The sequence below is a fragment of the Ursus arctos genome, unplaced genomic scaffold, assembly GCF_023065955.2.
Source record: "Ursus arctos isolate Adak ecotype North America unplaced genomic scaffold, UrsArc2.0 scaffold_5, whole genome shotgun sequence".
Lineage (NCBI taxonomy): Eukaryota > Metazoa > Chordata > Mammalia > Carnivora > Ursidae > Ursus > Ursus arctos.
The window spans coordinates 61,558,747-61,583,443 of NW_026623067.1; the positions used below are offsets into that span (position 1 = coordinate 61,558,747).

At 35.1% G+C, this 24,697-nt stretch overlaps 1 protein-coding gene across 1 annotated transcript in view; it reads right to left on the reverse strand.

The window, feature by feature from the left end:
• Positions 1-24,697, reverse strand: part of TBCA (tubulin folding cofactor A) — an 80,603-nt gene that overhangs the window by 15,719 nt on the left and 40,187 nt on the right. Inside the window, exon 2 of the mRNA XM_026498741.4 lies at positions 3,889-3,994. Coding sequence (XP_026354526.1) covers positions 3,889-3,994 — 106 coding nt within the window. The remainder of the gene's footprint in view (positions 1-3,888; positions 3,995-24,697) is intronic.

A 24,697-nucleotide genomic window follows, 5' to 3' on the forward strand; every position in this document is an offset into this window, starting at 1 on the left:
CATGTAGGTTGGGTTAAAGAAAGGTTTCATGAGACAAATAAAACTGCAACTGACAAATGTATACACTACAGGTTAACAATAGCAGTGAACGAAGATTTATTGTTCTGTAATTAGATATGGGATAGTATTTTTGAATAAAAGTGATAGGTTGACTAGATATTTAAGAAATCATGTTATAAACCATGACCACAATGACAAAAGAGAGAATTTTAACATGGCTGAGTGTAGAAAGGATTTTTTTAAAGATTTATTTTATTTGAGAGAGAAAAAGAGTGCGCATGTGCACATGAGTGGTGGGGCGGGTCAGAGGGAGAGAATATTTAAGCGGACTTCCCTCAATGAGCATGGAGCTAGAGGCGGGGCTCAATCCCACCAGCCATGAGATCACAACATGCACTAAATCCAAATGTTGAATGCTTAAATGACTGAGCCACCCAGGACCCCTGGAAAGGATTTTTAAACAAAAATTTTCCCCCTTTCACATCTGCATATGTAGTCAATGATAATGTAGTTAAGTGGCTAGTACTTTTAAATAACAATTAGAACAGAAGATTCCATGAAGAGTTAATCCTTACCTATAAAGTAATGACTTTATTGAAAGATGATCAATATATAAATATTAAAATAAAAGATTCTCTGATCATCTGTGACATTATTTGTAGAATTTTATTTAGAAAGAGAACACATTTATTCTCCACTCCAGTAACTTACAACTTCTATTCTAGCTATACAGCTGTGTTTTAATACATTACTGGTGATTAGAAGAACAGGGCAAAGAAAAAACTGAGGTCAGGAATTACATATCTGGGAAAATAAGCCTGCTTAAGAAGATCCTGGAAGAAATAAACTCACATACTATGTCATACTATTTCTTACTAGATGTTGGAAAATAACAGAGGACATTAAAGTAAGAGAGGGGCAAGAGTGATATAAATATTTATACAAGTACATATTTTATTTTTATTTTTTTTTATTTATTTATTTTTTTTTTTAAAGATTTTATTTATTTATGTGACAGAGAGACAGCCAGTGAGAGAGGGAACACAGCAGGGGGAGTGGGAGAGGAAGAAGCAGGCTCCCAGCCGAGGAGCCCGATGTGGGGCTCGATCCCGGAACGCCGGGATCACGCCCTGAGCCGAAGGCAGGTGCTTAACGACTGCGCTACCCAGGCACCCCAAGTACATATTTTAAAAAGCATTTAACCATCATTATTTTAAGAATAAAAAAAATAGTATTCCATATGTAAATCCTTATGAAGGAAGAACAGTTAGTTCATAGCGGTCAATAGATCAGCGGACATACTGTATCTACAAACCCTCCCTCAGTTTAAGAAAATCTTAAACACAAATGTCCTCTGCTATACCACACATAGAGGAAAGCATGTTCTCCCAGAACTCAAAATTAACGTTTTCCCCCTGAACAGTTTCTTTCAGATAACACTGTGTTGCTTTTGCAACACAGATAGCAAATGCCTACAGAAAAATCCATTTTAAGTGATTAACACTGTTGAATGAAGTCTGGGTTGAGTGTTCGCTATTATCATTTGTAACATAATTTATATGATTAAAACCACTGTGAGTTCACAAGGTCCTGATTTAAAAAAGAAGTCTTGGGGCGCCTGGGTGGCGCAGTCGTTAAGTGTCTGCCTTCGGCTCAGGGCGTGATCCCGGTGTTATGGGATCGAGCCCCACATCAGGCTCCTCCACTAGGAGCCTGCTTCTTCCCGTCCCACTCCCCCTGCTTGTGTTCCCTCTCTCGCTGGCTGTCTCTATCTCTGTCGAATAAATAAATAAAATCTTTAAAATAAAAAAAAATAAAAAAGAAGTCTTGAGATATAATCCGTTTAAGCTTGTTTATACTCTCCTTTTTCTCGGTGTCATCGGAATTTTATATTCTACATGCACTGCACACTGGATTTTAAGTAAAGGAGTAAGTGATCTGATGTACCATTTTCGAGATCAATCTGGCTGTTGTGGTGGGAGGGAATGGAGGTTTCAAGAGACAAAGAGGTGTGCTGACTAGGAGGCTTTTGCAATAGTGTGGGCAAAAGATGAGAGTGGATTGGATTAGGGGTAGTGGTAGTAGGGAAAGAAAAAGAGGGAAAAAAAACAGGACTTGTGGATATTAGATGTGGTTATTAGAAAGAGAGAGAAGCATCAAGAGATCCACTAAATTTTTGGTTTTAGGTATCTGGATGACTGGAGATATCATTTACTGAAGGGGGATAACAAGAGAAGGAACAGATTTTTGTTTTGGGAAAGTGGGTTAGCTTGAGGGAAGACCAAGATTTTTATTTTGGACACGCAAGGGAATATGCCAAGTAGATGATTAGTTGAATATATGTATGTCTGGAATGGTCAAGCCCAGAGATACAAATTGGGAGACACTGGCACTAGAATGAATGCCAAGTAAGTAGGGACTCTCGTTTTTTTGTTTCTGTTTTGTTGTTCTTTTTAATGCCATGCCTAAAAGAATGCCTAGAACAGTATTTGGCAAGTAGCAGGGGATTCAATAAATATCTGTTGAGTGAATAAATGAGTGGACATAAAAATGGTGAAGTTATATGATGGTACGAACTTCAGACCTAAAGATTGCGGGTAGAACTCTTGAAGGTGAAAACACACACACACACACACACACACACACACACACACACACACGGTGGGGGGAGACGAGTACAAGGGAGGGAGAGAGAGAGTTTCAGCAAAGAAGACTGAGGAATGGTAGTGAAACAGGAGGAAAACCAGGAGGCTATTAGTGTAGCAAAGATGATAATATAAAAAAATGCTTCAAGGGAAGTGGTTACTTGTGTCAAATGCTGTTGAGGTTATGTAAGATGAGGACAAAAATGTGAAAATAATGTCACTGATTGATTTAACAAGGGTTAGGGAAAGTAATCTATTCAAACAGGAAGGAAGGTAGTCCAGGTACAGATGCAGATATAGGCTGAAAGATTTTGTGGTGGGAAAAGGCAAGTTCTCAATAGCTTCTATTTTCTCAAGGAATTATGAAACAAGTGTCAGCCAATACTGACTATTCAGTAAATGCTCTGACAGGCATAAATAAGATGTTATAGGAGAACAGAGGAGGGATATCTATCTCAGTGTTGCGGCAGAAGGTAGGAGATGTCTAAAAGATAAAGAGGAATTTATAAGGAAAGGGTAGGTAGGAGAAGTAGGAAGAGCATCTCACACACATGCAGTATGTCAGAGGCAAAGGAAAAGAGCATGTTCGGGAAACAAAAAGGCAGGACCTAAAAGGTCCAGGGAGGGAACAGCAAGAGATAAGGTTGGATAAGCAGGTACCAAAATCAAGAAGAGCCTTGTATGCAGTACTAAGAAAACTGAAATTTGTCATGAGGATAATCAGAAGCCACTGAAAGTGTAATATATGTATTTATTTTGGTGGCCTTCACATCAGTTTGGGGAAAATATTTGTAAATTTAATATACAAGTACATTTAACATAAGATTAGGCCATTTATATATTAAATATTTTTAAGTTTTTTCTTTTTTTTTTTAAAGTAATCTCTACTAACTATATGGGTGGGGCTAAAACTCAGAACGCTGAGATCAAGAGTCTCATGCTTTTCTGACTAAGCCAGACAGGTGCCTCTATTTTTTAATTTAATACTTAAAATCGAGAGGCAGGATAGCTTAATGGATAAGAGTACAAATTTTAGACCCAGAACTCCTGTATTGAAACCCTAGCTATACTGCTTGGTGGTTACATGACCATGGGCAAACTATGTAACCTGTGTTTCCATATTTTTAAAAGGATGTTTAATAGTAAAGAAGAAAATAATAGCATCTTCTTAAAGGGCTGTTAATATATTAGTTAACATGGTATTCTGTAAATGTTTGCTATTATTATTAAAGATATAATTTACCTGCTTTTTAATGGCATAATTTTCACCATCTTCAGCTTTCATTTTTTCGATCTTTTCTTCTTGTTGTTTTGCTTCTTTTTCATACATCATTTTTTCTTTGACCAATCTATAAATAAACCAAAAATGGTTCCAAGAATTAACTTTCTCTCTAGCAAACAGACCATGGGAAACAAAGGAAATGTAAATATAAAACATACTTAAAATACCAAAGTATGCATATTAGATGGGGAGGAAGAGAGGAGGAAAGAAAAATACTTTAGCCATAGATATAAATCAGATCCTCCAGCCCTTAAGTCCTATACCTGTCTAAAGCAAGTACAATCTTCAAAGCATGAAATTCTTAAATTTTTAATTAAAAACATGTTCCACTATAATAATTGTATTTACAATGTAAAAACACTCCAAATTATTATGTACTAACATCTTGCCTTTTAATTAATATTTATTTTCTAAACTTTTATATATGTACTTGAAACATAATGGAAAAAGCTCAGCTTACTGGAAAAAAAGTCAGTATACTGCATGCCAAGCCCAAAATAAAGAAAGATTACATTATCTTCAACAATAAAATTGTTTAACAAGTATTTACTATTTACTTAATTTTATGCCTGACCTTCCTTGTGTGAGGGACTGGGGTAGATAATTTAGACACGATTCTCTTAGGGACAAATAGCGGAAACAAATATTTATTTACTAAAGCAAGAAAAGGTACTGATAAAGATTGGGGAGATTTTCAACAATAAATTGGAAGAGAGAAATACAAAGTTCTACTGATCATTCCTCAGATAACCAAAGTGCAATTAATGATAATAGCTCAATCTCCTCTGATCCTGGTTTATCAAAGTTTTAATATAAACCAAAAATGTAGTTCAAGAAAACACTAACACTGATATACACAATATCTAAAAAGCAGAATAAAGAGCTTTCAGAGTCCACATATATTAAAAATAGCTTTCTCCATCTGGCTTGCTTACTAATTTCTAGACCTATGTTGCTGGGACGGAATTTAAAAATCATATTAGAGAATGGCTTTTGTCTCATTTGCAATGAAGATTTTTAGGTATACTTCAAAACATGATTTTTTTAGAAAAGATTTTATTTATTTTAGATAGAGAAAGAGTGTGCGCGTGCCAAGGAAGGAAAAGAAGGGGTAAGAATCTCAAGCACCACGCAGGGCAATGAATATAAACAAATAACAGGGGATACTCAAGAAACAAATAATAAGGGAAATAAAAGTACTTGGGAAAGTACTATTTTTGGTTACCTGAGGAGAAAACCCCTAATGATCTGGGGTAGGGGGAGGTCAGCTGGGGATTAATTTTTTTTTTGAGCTTTTACATTTGAGTTTATTCTTCATTTGACTTTTAAAACATTTCTACAGCTGAATATTAATACAAAAAACAACACCAAGTAGTGAGTTATGATTACAGTCCTTCACCCATTCACTACTACATATAAAATGCTAACAGTCAGTGTTATCCACTGGCCTCATTAAGAGGACTGACACTGAACACCACCGTAGGATGATATTCATCATCCTCATATGCTTCTCCATTGTAATGGTGCCATCTTTCTTGATTTGGATCAAAGTTCACCAGTTTTTTTCAATTTTGAATAATTTTAAAGTTTGCTAGTTATTCTTTTAGCAATATTTTCTAAATTTTCTGGAATAAAGCAAATTCAATTAGAAAGACAACAAAATGTATCTAATAGTTGTAACTCTCTAAACATTGTTCTCTTTGCAAATTTTGCAAATGCTATTAGTTAAAATAACAAGTACAAATATAAGTCATAATTTATTATATTTTAAAGGCATAATTAACTGAAAATATTGTCTATTAGTATTAAAAGCCCACACCCAGAGAGAGACATACCAATTTCAAAATCTGGTCACTTTCAGTAGTCAGACAAATACATGAGAGGAAATTACAAAAATAAAAGCAATAGAAAAGGATAGACATAAGAAGGAGAAAGGAGAAACTTAAAGAAATAACCATCATTAGGGGAGTGATAAATCAAGTAACTTAAACTTTTAATTATATAAGAAAGCATTAATATGATTTTTAAATACGTAGTCTGATGTTTTCCAAATTATTCCATGGTATACAAGTGGTCAAGTAAGCTTAAAAAACACTGCTTGCTGGGGCACCTGGGTGGCTCAGTCAATTAAGCATCTGACTCTTGATTTTGGCTCAGGTCTTGACCTCGGGGTTGTAAGACTAAGCCCTGCGTGGGGCTCTGCAATGGCGAGGAGCCTGCTTAAGGTTCTCTCCCTCTCCTTCTCCCTCTGCTCCTCCCCCCAAAAAAAACAAAAAACAAAAAAACCCAAAAAATGTGTGTTCTTGCATTTTCAAATGGCATATTCTATAAATATCAATTAGATCCAGTGATTTGATGGTATTGGTCAATTTTTTATATCCTTGCTGTATTTCTATTTGTCCTGTTACAAAGACAAGAGTGCACATGCACACGCTCTCTAAAAAACAAAACAAAGCAAAAACACCACTTCGGGCCAAATATTTAAGATTTAGGATTTGTATTTGCATATTAAAAGATCCCAAGAAGTCCTGTAGTAAGGAAATCAATTTAACTTTGTTAAACTGCAAGATTACTTGAGGCAAAAAAAAAAAGACTTTTCTCCACTCAGCATTTTCCAGAACAGCTGCCCCTCAACAGAAGTCTGAGAAGTAGGTTGAAGAAATCTGTGAACTACACAGATTTGTATACAACACATTTAAACATAGCGTTCATAAAATTGTAAATAAAATAAAAGTTTTGGGGATATCAAGAATTTAGAGATAATGAGATTAAAAAGTTTTAGCTTAATTTGTCTTGATTTTATAGTTTTTCTTATTGTAATTAAGATGCTCATGGTTGTAACCAAACTTGTACTTGGGGCTATCTAATAACTAATAGTCCAATACCAAGCAGATACTGATGATAGGCCAATGCAATTAATGGTGTAAGAAACTATAATAGATTGATATTAAGAAAAACATTGTTATGGATATTTTCAAACAAAAAAATCTAGAGAAAATAGCATAGTAAATCCCATGCCCTCTTCACTGAGGCTTAATAATTAGTATTTTGGCAGTCTCTGGGCTTGTCGTTGCCATTTTAGTATTTTATTCTTTCATTCATCTATTCTTCACAAGAAAGAATGACAAGATGGAAAAACTCACCTCAAACAAAAGAACAAGAGGCTGTACTGACTGCCAGGGACTTAGTCAGTAGGACATAAGTAAGATATCCGAACTAGAGTTCAGAATAACGATTATAAAGATACAATTATAAAGATATAAAGCTGGGCTTGAAAATAGCATAAAAGACACTAGAGAATCCCTTTCTGGAGAAATAAAAGAACTAAAATCTAACCAAGTCGAAATCAAAAAGTCTATTAATGAGATGCATTAAAAAATGAAGGCTCTAACTGCTAGGATAAATGAGGCAGAAGAGAGAATTAGTGATATAGAAGATCAAACAATGAGAAAAAGAAGCTGAGAATAAGAGAGATAAACAACTACTGGATCATGAGGGGAGAATTTGAGGGATAAGTGATACCATAAAGCAAAACAATATTAGAATAGTCAGGATCCCAGAAAAGAGGAAAGAGAGAGGGGGGCAGAAGGCATACTGGAGAAAATTACAGTGGAGAACATCCCTAATTTGGGAAGGAAATAGTCACTCAAGTCAAGGAGGCACAGAGAACCCCCCTCAAAATCAATAAAAATAGGTCAACACCCTGACATATAATAGTGAAACTTAGAAACCTCAAAGACAAAGAAAAAATCCTGAAAGCAGCTTGAGACAAGAGGTCTGAAACCTACAAGGGTAGAAACATTAGATAGGCAGTAGACCTATCCACAGAGACCTGACAGGCCAGAAAGGACTGGCATGATATATTCAGGGTGCTGAACGAGAAAAATATGAAGCCAAGAATACTTTATCCAGCCAAGATGTCATTCAAAATAGAAGCAGTGATAAAAAGCTTCCAGGACAAACAGAAACTAAAAGAATTTGTGATCACCAAATCAGCCATACAAGAAATATTGAAAGGGATCCTTTAAGCAAAAGAGAGCCACAGACCAGAAAGGAACAGAGGCAATATGCAGAAACAGTGACTTTACAGGTAATACAATGGCACTAAATTCATATCTTTCAATAGTTACTCTGAATGTAAATGTGCTGAATGCCCCAATCAGAAGACACAGGGTAACAGACTGGATAAAAAAGCAAGACCCAGACCCATCGACATGCCGTCTGCAAAAGACTCATTTTAGACCCCAAAGGACACTTTCAGATTGAAAGTGAGGAGGTAGAAAACCATGTATCATACTAATGGACATCAAAAGAAAGCTGGGGTGTCAATCCCTAAATCAGACAAATTAAATTTTAAACCAAAGTCTACTAAGAGATGAGGAAGGACACTATATCATAAGTGAAGGGTCTATCCAACAAGAAGATCTAACAATTATAAATATTTATGCCCCTAACATGGGAACAGCCAATTATATAAGCCAATTAAAAACAAAATTAAAGAAACACATTGATAATAATACAATTATAGTAGGGGACTTTAACAACCCACTCACTGCAATGGACAGATCATCTAAGCAGAAGATCAACAAAAAAACAAGGGCTTTGAAAGACACACTGGACCACATGGACTTCACAGATATATTCAGAACATTCCATCCTAAAGCAACAGAATACACATTCTTCTTGAGTGCACATGGAACATTCTCCAGAACAGATCACATACTGGGTCACAAATCAGGTCTCAACCAGTACCAGAAAACTGGGATCATTCCCTGCATATTTTCAGACCACAATACTTTGAAACTTGACCTCAATCACAAGAGGAAATTTGGAAAGAACTCAAATACACGGAGGCTAAAGAGCATCCTACTAAAGAATGAATGGGTTAACCAGAAAATTAAAGAAGAATTTAAAAAATTCATGGAAACAAATGAAAATGAAAACACAACTATTCGTTTCAAATGCAGAATAGGCAGACATAATGGGGAAGTATATAGCAATACAAGCCTTTCTAAAGAAACAAGAAAGGTCTCAAATACACAGCCTAACCTTACAGCTATAGGAACTGGAGAAAGAACAGCAAATAAAGCCTAAACCCAGCAGCAGAAGAGAAATAATAAAGACTAGAGCAGAAATAAATGAAATAGAAACCAAAAGAACAGCAGATCAATGAAAGGAGAAGCTGGTTCTTTGAAAGAATAAGACTGATAAACCTCTGGCCAGACTTAACAAAAAGAAAAAAGAAAGGACCCAAATAAATAAAATCATGAATGAAAGAGGAGAGATCACAACCAACACCAAAGAAATATAAACAATTCTAAGAACATATTATGAGCAACTGTACGGCAACAAATCAGGCAATCTGGAAGAGATGGATGCATTCCTAGAGATGTATAAACTACCAAAACAGAAACAGGAAGAAATAGAAAACCTGAGGAGACCCATAACCAGCCAGGAAACTGAAGCAGTAATCAAAACTCTCCCAACAAACAAGAGTCCAGTGCCAGATGGCTTTCCAGGGGAACGCTACCAAACATTTAAAGAATTAATACCTATTCTGAAACTGTTCCAAAAAATAGAAACGGAACGAAAACTTCCAAACTCTACGAGGCCAGCATTACCTTGATCCCAACAGACAAAGACCCCACCAAAAAGAATTACAGACCAATATCCCTGATGAAAATGAATGCCAAAATTCTCACCAAGATACTAGCCAATAGGACCCAACCGTACATTAAAAGGATTATTCACCACGACCAAGTGGGATTTATTCCTGGGCTGCAAGGGTGGTTCAACATCTGCAAATCAATGTGATACACTACCTAAACCTAAATAAAAGAAATGACAAGAACCATATGATCCTCTCAATAGATGCAGAAAAAGCATTTAACAAAGTACAGCAACCTTTCTTGATTAACACTCTTCACAGTGTAGGGACAGAGGGAACATACCTCAGTATCATAAAAGCCATCTATGAAAAACCCACAGTGAATATCATTTTCAATGGGGAAAAACTGAGATTTTTTCCCCTAAGGTCAGGAACATGACAGGGATATCCATTATCACCACTGCTGTTCAACATAGTACTAGAAGTCCTAGCCTCAACATAGTACTAAAAGTCTTAGCAATCAGACAACAAAAAGAAATAAAAGGCATCTGAATCGGCAAAGAAGAAGTCAAACTCTCACTCTTTGCAGATGACATGATATTCTATGTGGAAAACCCAAAAGACTCCACCCCAAAATTGCTAGAACCCATACAGGAATTCAGCAAAGTGGCAAGATATAAAATCAATACACAGAAATCAGTTGCATTCCTATACACTAACAATGAGATAGAAGACAGAGAAATTGAGGAGTCGATCCCATTTACAATTGCACCTAAAACCGTAAGATACCTAGGAATAAACCTAACTGAAGAGGCAAAGAATCTGTACTCAGAAAACGATAGAACACTCATGGAAGAAACTGAGGAAGACACACAAAAAATGGAAAAATGTTCCATGCTCATGGATTGGAAGAACAAGTATTTTTCAAATGTCTATGCTATCTAGAGCAATCTACACATTCGATGCAATCCCTATCAAAATACCATCAACCTTTTCACAGAGTTGGAACAAATAATCCTAAAATTTGTATGGAACCAGAAAAGACAAAGGAATGTTGAAAGAGAAAACCAAAGCTGGTGGCATCACCATTCTGGACTTCAAGTTGTATTACAAAGCTGTCATCATCAAGACAGTATGGTACTGGGGCAAAAACAGACACATAGATCAATGCAACAGAATAGAAAACCCAGAAATGGACCCTCAACTCTATGGTCAACTAATATTCGACAAAGCAGGAAAGAATATCCAATGGAAAAAAGACAGTCACTTCAACAAACAGTGTTGGGAAAATTGGATAGCCACGTGCAAAAGAACAAAACTGGACCATTTTCTTAAACCATACACAAAAACAGACTCAAAATGGATGAAAGACCTAAATGTGAGACAGGAACCCATCAAACTCCTAGAGGAGAACACAGGCAGCGACCGCTTCGACCTCAGCCACAGCAATTTCTTGCCAGACACATCTCCAAAGGCAAGGGAAACAAAGGCAAAAATGAACTATTGGGACTTCATGAAGATCAAAAGCTTTTGCACAGCAAAAGATACAGTCGACAAAACCAAAAGACAACCAAGGGAATGGGAGAAGATATTTGCAAATGACATATCAGATAAAGGGCTAGTATCCAAATAGAAAGAACTTATCAAACTCAACACCCAAAAAACAAATAATCTAATCAAGAAATGGGCAGAAGGCATGAACAGACATTTCTCCAAAGAACACATACAAATGGTCAAGAGACACATGACAAAATGCTCCACATCACTCGGCATCAGGGAAATACAAATCAAAACCACAATGAGATACCACCTTACACCAGTCAGAATCACTAAAATTAACAAGTCAGGAAACAACAGATGATGGTGAGGATGCAGAAAAAGTGGAACCCTCCTACACTGTTGGTGGGAATGCAAGCTATGGAGCCACTCTGGAAGTATGGAGGTTCCTCAAAAAGTTGAAAATAGAGCTACCCTACGACCCAGCAATTGCACTACTAGGTATTAACCCCAAAGATACAAATGTAGTGGTCTGAAGGGGCACCTGCATGGCAATGTTTATAGCAGTGATGTCCACAACAGCCAAACTATGGAAAGAGCCCAGATGTCCATCGACAGATGAATAAAGAAGATGTGGTATATATATATATACTATTAGAAGATGTGGTATATATACTATTACGCAGCCATCAAGAAATGAAACCTTGACATTTGCACTGACGTGGATGGAACTAGAGGGTATTATGCTAAATGAAATAAGTCAATCAGAGAAAGACAATTATAATATGATCTCACTGATATGTGGAATTTAAGAAACAAAACAGAGGAAGAGAGGAAAAAATAAAACAAGACGAAACCAGAGAGGGAGACAAACCATAAGAGACTCTTAATCATAGGAATTAAACAGGATTGGTGAAGGGGAGCAGGGTGGAGGGATGGGGTAACTGGGTGATGAACATTAAGAAGGGCATGCGATTTAATGAGCACTGGGTATTATATAAGACTGATGAATTACAGGCCTGTACCTCCGAAACCAATAATGCATTATATGTTAATTAACTGAATTTAAATAAAAAATATTTTTAAAAAGAATAAAAAAAAATAGATTTGTTACCACATTAAACAACTAGGAGACTTAATTTAACTTATATATAAGTCTTGATTTCTCTTGGATGTTTTTCATCTGGGCTGGGACTTCCCCCTCTACTGGACGGAGCTAAGTAATGCCTACTGCTTTTTTCAGATGAGGCGCGTGGTGTTCACTTTGCCCCAATTCATACAACTTCCTGTTTCCCAAACATTCAGGCCTTATACTTGGTTCCTGTAAGCAAATGAGTTTGGAAGCTTTGCTGGAGTAACTTGCATATCATCAACACAACAGTGTTATTACCGTTGTTTTTATTATCTTTATAACATCATGGTTATTATTCAGAATATCAAGGATATTCAGAAACCACTGGGATTAGCAATGACATTTTCACTATTCCTTTTTTTTTTTTTTAAGATTTTATTTATTTGAGAGAAAGCGCACACATGGGGGGGGGGGGTGGGGGGGGGGGGAGAAGCAGGCTCCTCCTGAGCAGGGAGCCACATGCAGTGCTTGATCCAAGGACCTTGAGATCATGACCTGAACAGAAGGCAGAAGCTTAACTGACTGAGCCACCCAGGCACCCCTACATTTTCACTTCTCCTAAAACCTAGGTTACTAAACTCTCCTGGTAAATGAAAGTAGCTAAGACTGAATGGGTAACAGAAAGAGGCACATTCAATTAACATCTTGCAATTCAAAGTCTTACAACAAGGGTTGGCAAACTATGGTCAATGAATGATATTTGGCCTGCCACCTATTTTTGTATAGTTTGAGACCTACAAATGATTTTTAAATGATTTAAAAAATACTTTTAATACTAAACTTATTTTATAAATGGTTAAAAAATTTAAAAAATAATTTGTGTCCTGTAAAAATCATATGGAATTCAAATGTGTCCAGCCACACTCGTTCATCTACATACCACCTCTGACTAGTTTTCATGCAATGATAGCAGAGATGAATAGTTGCAACAGAACTGTATGGCTCAAACAGCCTAACATATATACTAACTGTTCCTTTAGAAAAAGGGTTGCTGACCTCTGACTTAGAAGACCTCTATTTAATTCCATCCAACTCCTCTTAACTACCTTAGTATTTATCACATTACACTGAAGCTAGTTTACTAACTAGGTCTTCTGTTCCTTGAAGACAGGATTAGGAGAAATTCTTGATCTTTATACAAAATAGGCACTCAATATTGGTTAAATGTATAGAAAGTTGAGTCTAAAATCTGACTATTGCCTTTTATCATTTTTTAATTTAAGGAGATATCTAAAACAATTCTGAAGTGAACAAAAGTGATTCACAAAACTTGAGAAATAAGAAAAATGTGATTTTAGAGCAGTGTGCAATGAAAGAGATGGATTCCATGCCTTAGGCCCACAAATAATTTTGGCTGGTAATCCAAGTCATCCTATTCCATTGTGCTTGTCTACAGAAAACAGCAATAACCCCAGCAAAATCGAAGAGACTCTTAACTACATACCACATTTGACAAGTAAAGGTGCTGAATATCGGCACGGCTACTGGCATATCAAAATAAACAAAAATAAAGTTTTTGTTTAAAAAGCACTTTTTTTTTGTGAAAAAGCTTAGGAAGCAAGTTATTGAATAGCACATGTACTGCCCTGGAAAAAGAAAAAAAAAAAATCACAGGTAGTGAGAACCCACTAATTTAAAATTACAGTGAATAAAATGCTAGGGGGCAAGATGTAGTAGAAGTTAACCGTATAAATCAATGTATTAATGACAAGTCACATGACATGAAAGAGGTTTTAGAGAGAATACATACGACTTCAACTTCACCAGATATTATCAAATTGTTTTCCAAAACAGTTTTTATCAATTGATACCCAACCTGCATTGTATGAAATTTCCTAGTGCTCCTTGGCATCCTCATGAGCAACTGGAATTGTCAGAATTATTAAATTTCTGAAAATAAGAAGAATGTGAAACGGCATTATATCATAGTTTGAAATATTAATTTCCCTGATAACTTATAAGGTATCTGTTTATTAAAATAGTAGTTACTGGGTAAGTATTTGCTAAATCATTGAATGAGTATCTTCCAGTGAATTTGGCGCTTTTCTCTTCCTTTAGGGAAGGCTAAGATTTAATAAGAAAGCTTAATTCTTAAATAAGTACATATAGTCATAGTTTTTTTCAATAGTCATAGTTTTTAAATTTGTTACTAAAATATTTTCCTGTAACATACATATTTATATGTTGCTAGAAATACGTGGAAAATTATAAAAAACAAATATTAAAAAAAAATTAATAATTTCATTGCTTAAATAACTACCGACCCAAAATGCACATAATTCTGAAATCTTCAAAAATGTTTAAAAAAAAGGAAATTTTAAAATTAAGTTTGGCACAAACTGATTTAGCAGCAAAATGTAACCTCCACTGACATGAAATTATACTTTATGTATCCTACTTAATTTGAATAGTCGCATGTTTCACTGCAGAAATATGTGTTTGATTATACAGTAAGTCTCCAATGTTATGAAAACATATATTTCTGTTCTAAAATCTAAAAAATTTATGGGGCACCTGGGTGGCTCAGTTGTTAAGCATCTGCCTTCGGCTCAGGGCGTGGTCCCGGGGTTCTGGGATCGAGCCCCGCATCAGGCTCCTCTGCTGGGAACCTGCTTCTTCCTCTCCCACTCCCCCTGCTTGTGTCCCCTCTCTTGCTGGCTGTCTCTCTCTCCGTCAAATAAATAAATAAAATCTTAAAAAATAAATAAATAAAATCTAAAAAAATTTAGAATTCAGGAATACATATTGGCCCAATGGTTTCATATATGGGATTATGGACCTGTATTAATATTTTGAATATTTTCCACTTTTTTTTAAAGAATATAATTTCCCAGAGCTGGAAAAAACCCATAATCTTAAAGAGGTTCCTAAGTACCAATGAGAACCAATGAAAAAACCCACATCTATGTACACTGCTGAAAATTTCCAGAGAGCCAAGAAAATGAAAGCTCTTTTTTTTTTCCTAAGATTTTATTTATTCATTTGAGAGAAAGCAAGCAAGAGAGCACAAGCAGGGGGAGCAGCAGATGGAGGAGAAGCAGGCTCCCCACTGAGCAGGGAGCCTGACACAGGGCTCGATCTCAGGATCCCGGGATTACGACCTGACCTGAAGGCAGATGCTTAACAGGGACCCCTGAAAATGAAAGTTTGAAAGAGAGAACAGGTCACCCATAAAAGGAAAAAGAAAAAATGAGAGACTGATGTTGTATTTTGCATTAATGACACTAGATACCAGAAGACAATGGAGCAATCCCTTAAAAGTTCTAAGAGAAAATGATTTATAACTTGGATTTATAATTGTAATAGTGAGGGAAACATTAACTAATTCACTCAGTAATTATTTAACTGAGGGGCTAATATGTGCCAGGCATGATTTTATATCTCAAGGATACAGCAGTGAACAAGACTACAAAAATCGCTGCCATATAGCGATAGAAGAAATAAGTATGCAAAATATATAGCATGTTAGAATATGTTAAGTGCTTTAAGAGAAAGAGCAGTAAAGAAGGACTGGTAGTACATGGGATTTGCAATTTAAAATACGATGGTCAAGGAAGTCCTCTTTGAGAAGAGGATATATGAATTAAGATCTGAAGGAGACAGTAAGTCATATGGGTAACTGATGAAATAAGTCATAGGCCGGGGGAATATTTTTTAGTTCTATAAAAGTTCGGAAGTTTATCTGCAATTCCCCCTCTCTGAGAAATTTACTTACTATGCTGTAAGCCTGGCCTAGAATTTTAATGTGAAATCTTACAAGAATATCTTTAAGAAGACAGGAATAGATTCTAAGGAACAGATACAATAAGCTGAAGATAAAGGGAAGTAATGTCTTCCTTTTCCACCTCTCAATTAAAAAAAAAAGACAACCAGAAACTCCAAGAAAAGCACCCTCCACCCCCGGAGTTATGGTTGTAATATGAAGCAATTAATGAAAAAGAAAATCCATTTAACTTAGTTTTGTAAGAATAATCTCCTTTGGGCAGCACAGTATCCACTGAAAAAGAAATGTAATCCTATGCTATACACCATATTTTAAATAATATATAATCTGTTTATTTATTTCCAACTGTCAGAATAGAACTATGAGCAAAATATATCTTTGTCAACTTACGTGAAATACTTGTGTTTTTAATGTTTAAAAGTTAAGGTATACTTACCTATTTTTTTCTCATAAAAACCATGATATAAGCAATGGCTAAGATGATCCCTGGCCAGCCAATGAAATTTGAGCATTTCGTAAAAGTTCTATCAACACCTGTGTAATCGACTTCCTGCATTAAATCCCTGTTAGAAATTCCTAGCATGACTTCCTTTTTCCTGATTGATATCGTTCTCCCCTACTGACATAGCTGGTAATAACCTCTTCTGTCTCTGAAGAAACAAACAATACTTTTGAGATGCTTATCATATGAGAGATGAGGAAGAAAAGTAACTTTCATTGACGGCCTAATATGAACAGACCTTTAAGGACTTTATTGCATTAAATACTTAAGAGTCCTATTTAAGTATCACTCCCATTTTACAGTCCCTTGTTAATTATCCCTCCCTACAATGTTTTTAAAAGTCTTTCTATTTAGGGAGGCCTGGGTGGCTCAGTTGGTTAAGAGTCTGCCTTCAGCTCAGGTCATGCTCCTGGGATGAGTCCCACATTGGGCTCCCTGCTCAGCAGGGAGTCTGCTTCTCCCTCTGCCTGCTGCTCCCTCTGCTTGTGCATACACTCTCTCTCTCTCTGACAAATAAATAAAATTAAAAAAAAAAAGTCTTTATATTTAAACAGAAATGAACCAGGATCAATATTCTAGAAATAAATACAAGCTACATTATTTCATGAAACTTTGATTAAAAAAATGAGAGTAATAACCAAAATTACACTGAAAACAGCAACACTTATAAAAGAAGTTAGGCTGGATGAATGACTTTTGATGTTTAAGCATTTGCAGTGGCCATCATCAAATTTGCTTCCCCTAAAACTAGCCCTATGGTAAAGTTTGACAGTTAAAACTCAAGAAGAGATAATTATAATACTGGCATCCCATAAAACATAATAGATTTAGGCAAAACATAATAGATTTAGGCAAAAGCTTGAATTATTCAAGATAAGTTAAACTTAAAATATGAAATAAAAGTTAACACACAGTGATCATTTACTATGGGCCAAATACTATGTTAAAGCATGCTACATGTATTATAGCATTTAATCCTCAAAACAACCCTATAAAATAGATATCATTATTATTCCCATTTTAGTAATAACTCAACTGAAATTCATGGAGCTTGTGTAAGTTCTCATAGCTGTTCAGTGCCAAAGAACTGCTTTATTCCATAGTTATTATTCTTAGCTACTACTGATGCACTTATTTTTTAAAGTAATTCTTAAACATTTGAACACATTAAAAAAAAAAAAGGTTAAAATGGGCTCCATTGATATAGGCATTATTGGTTGCCTACTCAACAGCCACTTCTTACCTGCCCACAAATTTTATGATCATCCAAGCAGCCGAGTCCTTCAAAGAAAGAAGCCACCCCTGCCGAGTGGTAGCTTAGGCATATGTAAGTGACCCAATTGTGGCCAAAGCTACATAAGGGCTATTCCTTGGGGGGAGGGGGGTTCCCAGAAGGTTGCTATTCTTTGTAAATGCAATATAAGCAGATATAATTCCGTTTTCTCCCCTAGACATCATCACCTGTGACGTCTGCCACTTGTGGCAGGTACCATGGGATCATGAGAAGATCCAGCCTAAAATGACAGGTCATTCTGGGATATCAGAGAACTTGAATTTTTGATGATGGTATCAATCTACTCAATTGACTGACTTGGAAAGCACCCTACCTCTAGATTGCTTATTGTATGAGATAATGGTCATCCTTACTGTTTAACCCACATATAGCTTGATTTTTTTTTCTGAAGCTAAAAGCATCTGAAGTGAAAGAGTCATTAAAAGTAGAAGATTGTTCTGCAATTATGAAATAATGCTTTCTTACTTTGGACTCATTCATTCTCAACTGCTAAATCACTCAGAAATTGAGATATCTCATCTTTTTCTTCCCATTTACAAATACACATGAAAAAGGTAAAGAGGAAAGTACCTACATAATACCCAATTTTATGCCTTCTACAGTTTGAACAAATACTCCATATAAATTTTGTGCAGAAGTCTCTATTTCACACTTAAAACTAAACCTGTGTAAGGGATGCCTGCTTGGCTCAGTCCGTTAAGCATCTGCCTTCAGCTCAGGTGGTGATCTCAGGGCCCTGGATCCCAGGCCCAGGGATCAAGTCCCTCATGGGGCTCCTAGCTCAGCGGGGAGCCTGCTTCTCCCCTCTGCTTGCTCCCCCCCCCCACTGTGCTCTCTCTCTTCCAAAATCTTTAAAAAACAAAAACGAACAAAAACTAAACCTGTGTAAAACTTTAAACATTTGTGCTTGTTTTTAAAAATCATGGTGGTTACGGAGGCTAATATCCATAATAAATAATACAATCTTCTATCTATATCATATTTTCAACTTACGAAGTACTTCTATAACTTATAGGATATTGGATGTTAAATATTAAATAGTAAAATATAAATGCCCCTAAACTAACCTACTGGAGAGTGGGTACTAGGTAGTTCAACATTAAAAGTCTATAAACTATTCTGGGATAAGATATTTAATGGTGCTACAAAGGAAACCATATGGCAGCAAGTAAACCATATGCACTTATAACTTAGGAGCTCAATAACTTCTTGTTAAATGGATTTAAAATTTGTATCTTTCCCACTGAAGAGAGAAAAAAATATTCAAGATTAGAAAAAGTTATATACATGACTTAGCAAATAAAGTAGGCAACAAGTTTTTCTGCTGAACATACCTGGGGAAAGCAGTCTATAGAAACCAAAGTAAAAGACTATTTAGAGTTAATTTTAGGCTTTTGAAAACTAAGGGTATAGTGATGAGATACCAGGCACAGAGAAGAAATACAAAAGTATATGGGGACAAAAATACCAAGAAAGATGCAGGGAATAAAAATCTACTCATTTGGGAAAATGCAAGTGGACTGCAAATTAGAGGCTAAGCCCCTGAATTAAGAATTCTCACTAGTTCTTTAGTAAGAAAGAACTGTAGGCTGACATCAGAATCTGATGAGTTAATACTTATGGTCTACACAGTAAAATGTATGTACTAAAAATTTTGTTGAGTTTTAGTGATTCTCTGCTAATTCTTTTGTGGGCACTGTAAAGTCCCAAGTCAGATTTCCCCAAATTTCAACTAATAATTATAGCCAAAATTTTGGGAATAACAAAACTGAGGAAGAAGGTGCTACAGTACTGTCTTAAAATAGATAAAACAAAAATGTGCTACACACAAACATACATCAAATGAGCCGGAGCCAGATCTTTTTCTTAGCAAAATTCCTTCTCTCACTCCTTATCCTCTTTCCCCATTCCACTTACTCTTCCTAAACTCAAATGTCCTTGTCTTCTGGAAGGACCACACCAACTTCTTCCCTACCACTCCCAAGCTGCTACTGTAAATCCTTCCTACTGATCTTCCAAGCATATACAACTTATCAAAATAGGTTAAAATTTTGTCTAGTTCTGGGGCGCCCTGCTCAGCGGGGGGAGTCTGCTTCTCCCTCCCCTTCGGCCCCTCCCCCGGCTTGTGCTCTCTCTCTCTCTCAAATAAATAAAATCTTTAAAAAAATTTCTTTTTCGTCTAGTTCTACACTTGATAGTGGATGTCCATACGACTGAAAAGGTGTCTCCTCTCAGCACCTATCAGAGTATATGCCTCACATACTTGAGTGAACTCACAATTACCCTGAGAGGTAGGCAGGGCAAATGGGAAACTGTGATTCAATGTCAGCTGGCCAGGCGACGGTGAAATTAGGATTTGAAATTATGACATCTAACTTCAGTATCAATACTAACACATCATACTGCCTTATGTTTGAAGTAAATAAAGCAATTTTCAAAATTTAAATTTATTTTATCTATTCCCAAAGTAAAATCATTCCATGGTTCAAAATCTGAATAGCACAAAAGAGTACAAAGTGAAAAGGCAACCTGCCACCCACACCCTACCCCCAGTGGCTCAGTTCCCATCACTGGAAGCAACAAGTTATCAATTTCTCGTGTATCTACTAAATGAAAGAAATTAAATGTTTAATTTACCATATTTGTATTTATCATCTCCAAGTATCCTTCAATTAATCTCCTAACCTGGAGCTGTTTCAAGTTATAGTCACTGTTCAAACAGAATATATGCTTTAATAATTTTGATAAATATGACAGGACATTACATAAATAGCTAAGATGATGCATGACAAATACAAAACAAATACCACTATTTTCTTTGCAATACTATAAATCTCAGGGACTAATAAACTTATCTTAGGAATTAATAATTAAAAAACAAAAATGTAAAATTAATTATTTCACTAATCCTCTAAACTGTCCCTTAAAGGTTTTGAGATACCAGTGAGACTGAAAGGTATACACTAATGAACGGGCTAAAAAGGTACCGTGAATAGCTTCTGCTTGAGTTGGTATGAAAAAGCAACAGCACCTCCCACAGCTGCTTCATCTCCATACCAAAGCCTCTGACAGTTTTAATTACCACCTAAAAATCACAAATCTCTCTGTACATTTACTTTTCATCTTCCGTCCAAACCCACATCTCTGTCTTAATAGCATCTCTATTAGTTAGACATCCCATCAGCAACTAACTGAACTAGGTTGAAAAGTGAACTCATCACCATCCCACTCTAAAACCATACCCTTTTACCCAACTTGAGCTATCAACATCAGAATCATACAAGTACTAGATAAAGTAGCCCTGGCTTGCAAGCTCAGTATGAACCAAAGAGTGTGATGCAGCTACAAAAACAAACAAAGCAAAACAAAACCCAGCCAATTCAATCTTAGATGCATTAAAAGAAGAAAACTGAAAACATGGTAGCTGAACAGTACTAGATTGGAAGAATGGCATCTGTACTATTATTATTCATTATTTACTTCTAAATTTGTTATACATAAATCTAAAAGGGATTTGAGACAGCATCTAAAAAGGACCCCAACAAACTACAGTATTAACAGAGGAATATCCAACACCATCATACTCTGTTGTGAAACAGTTCAGTTTGCCTAAAACATTCCGATAAATGATAAAGTATATAGTTAGTCCAAATTAATGTTATCAAAACTAAAATGAGCAAAGAAAATATCATTTAATAAAAATGACTTTAGCTGATTCATGACTGTCACTTCGCAAAAAAAACCTAAGTTAACATTAGTTAGAATACCTGAATTTTATCAAATTATAAAATAAGCCCAGCTTAATGATATTTTACTATAGTAATTATTCTTGGTGATACATTAACTGAAATTATTCTTGGAATTACTGATGAGAACATTTGGGAGCAAAATATGGGATTTTTTTAGTTGTAGAGCTCCAGGATGCAGAGAAAAACTCATGGCTTTGAGATGATGAACATTATACAAAGGTACTTTGATATGTAATGTATTTTTTCAGTTTGTTGTACTAAGATGTGTTCATTAGGTCAAAATGGTTCAAGAAGAAACAAAGATTTCTTCTGTGTTTATATTACTGATACTGAGGTCTTGTTTAAGCCCTTTATAATGGAATAACAAAATTATCATTAACTGATAATTTCCATTCAGAAAAACTTAAGCGCTGAAAATAATTTTCATACTGTATTCCTATTCAAAGGTATACACATAGAGTAATTTGGTACATGATGAAGGGCCCACTTTATATATTTATTTTGTACTTCGCCATGTTTAAATCATTTTTTTTTCATTCAAGCCAAATTTTTAAGTCTTTAACTGCTTAAATAATATTTGGTAATGATACTTGATATAGAGCTCTATGTGATACAGTTTTAACAGCTAGCAAATCTGGTTTTAAAATTCAATACAGTAAAATTTTCTGAATTATTCTAGGATTAGTGATTCCTAATGACTCTGAAGCCCTACAAATTTCTCTTGTCTATGTCACCTTAAATATAATCTGTAGTTTTTAAAAAGTTTATCTCTAATATTTCACCCTTTTATTCTTGAATTGATTACTCAGAGTAAAATAGTCATTTTACAGCCTAACTTCCTGAATTTGTCAATAAATACTGTTTAAAAATGTCGCATTTGGGGACATGAGGGGGTGGCTCAGTCAGTTAAGTGTCTGACTCTCGGTTTCAGCCCAGGTCATGATCTCAGGGTTGTGAGATTGAGCCCCACTTTGGGCTCCGTGCTGGGCATGGAGCCTGCTTAAGATTCTCCCTTTCCCTCTGTCCTTCTCCCTCTCATAAATAAATAAATAAATAAATAAATAAATAAATAAATAAATAAAATTTTTAAAAATGTTGCATTTTCACAACTGGAGGCACACCACCCTAAGTTAGCTCTTGCCCCATGAACAATGCTTTAGCATGTAAAAACATAAAAATCCTCTAACTTCACCTCACAAAAACAGAAGAATATACAATGAATATTATATCATTTTAGGGGTATCACAACTTTTTGCAAGTTGTTCTACAGTCTTCCTGGACTATTTCAGAGGAGTTACTTGATAGAATCTTTCAGGATCCTCATTCTATGGATAGACTACCATGATTATATATATATGGACAGACCTATAACAAACATCTTTCTCTGGTCAACCTAAAAAACCTGAGTAATAACTGCAGCATTAGGGAAAGACATGGGGTGGGGCACCTGGCTGGCTCCATCTGTACAGCATGAAACTCTTGACCTCAGGGTTTTTAAGTCTGAGTCCCATGTTGGGTGTAGAGATCACTTAAAAATAAAATCTTAAAAAAAAAAACGTCATGGGAGCTGGCTTAAATGTTTATATGTAGCAGGCAAATCTATCTTCTACTTCACCATGTAAATATAACTAAAAAGGCCAATTTTTCAAATGTGTTAACAATTGTTTTCTCTCACAGAACACAAAGGAATGCTCTTCCAAGAGGTGTTAATAGATGTGGTCAAAAGAAAAAGATTTTTATGAATAAAGCTTAGGAAATATTACATACTCTATTCCACTCTTAGAGATTCATACACTGAAAGCTTTTGAAAAAATCCTACAACGAAACATGTTAAACTTTACCTCAGCCCCTCTCAAATTATCTTGAGCAAGGAACACTTTTTCAACTTACCTGTTAACATCTTGTTAACCTTATTCTATACAACACCTACCGGGAATCCAAAACGAGAGGTAGGTAATCAAAACTCTGACTATAATAATTTGATAAATTTCTCTTTCTAAATTTCTGCAGTATATTTTTACCCTATATAAAATGCCCAAAATATTCTATTCAAAATTTCCAATTATAGAAGCTAATAAAATTTTGTATTAACAATTTAATACAATTAATTTTTAAAGTAAATCAATATGGCAGCAACAATAGCTTAACTAATACTAGTATATATCTCTATGTTAGTGTAATTAATGGTAATTATTACACTGAACTTAATAACTATCCTTTAAATTTTTAATTTGCTTATGAATAATCCACATTTTAGTAGAAAAGTAGCTAGCCATACCATCTTGTGATATTATCAAGCAATATATTTAGTTTGAAATATCACTATAAGTGACAGAATGTTTTTAAGAAATCGAGTCCAACTTTTCCTAATATAAGTTTATTTTTCTACCTTAGATAGGGTATCTGAATGGTAATAAATGCTCAGTGGTCTTTAGCCAAATTCCACAAAGAATGCTTTTATTTTTTTAAAGGTGAATTTTAAAGTAGGAGAGCTGCAATAGAAAATATTACCTAAATAATCACTCCAAAACTGGTGCCTTAACTAGAGCTTATGAACAAATTAGTACATAAAAACTTTCATCTATAGATCTCTAAACATTAACAAATAATCACTAATTTAAATTTCCAAAATAGCACAAATCATATGGGTGATGGGGTAGCATTTTTAATACAATAAAATGGGTTAAATATCTAGCTTCAACACTCTGATAAATAAAACTATTAACTTTCTAACAATATGATTTAACCTATTAGACTATTTTTTCTTCCTAACTATAATTCCTATAAAAAGAAAACGGAGAATGGCCTTTAATTAAAACAAAACAAAACAAAAAAAACCTCCCGGAAACATGTACTCTATTTATCTGAAATTTTATTCTCCAGGAACTGCAAGGTCCTTTAGCTATTATGCTTTGTACAACTTAAATCACTCATTTATTTTATACGCTATAGTAATAAGGAAAACTCTTTAGACAATGTAGTAATAAATACTACATATCTTTTAAAAATCTGATGACATGCGTGAAATTAAAAAACTAGGCAATACTACTTAAGATTATAGAAAATAATATGCTATATGTGTGGGAGAATATATGTGCCCATTTCATTCCAAGAGTTCATAAATACTTTCAATTTTTAATGTTTCCAAACATTATTAATAGCAGTTCAAATTTTCCAGTGTTAAAACAGCTGCACATATGATTTGAAAGGCCAGTAATTTCATTTTCAGATTACGTAATAAATTTACCAAGGTATAATTTGTTT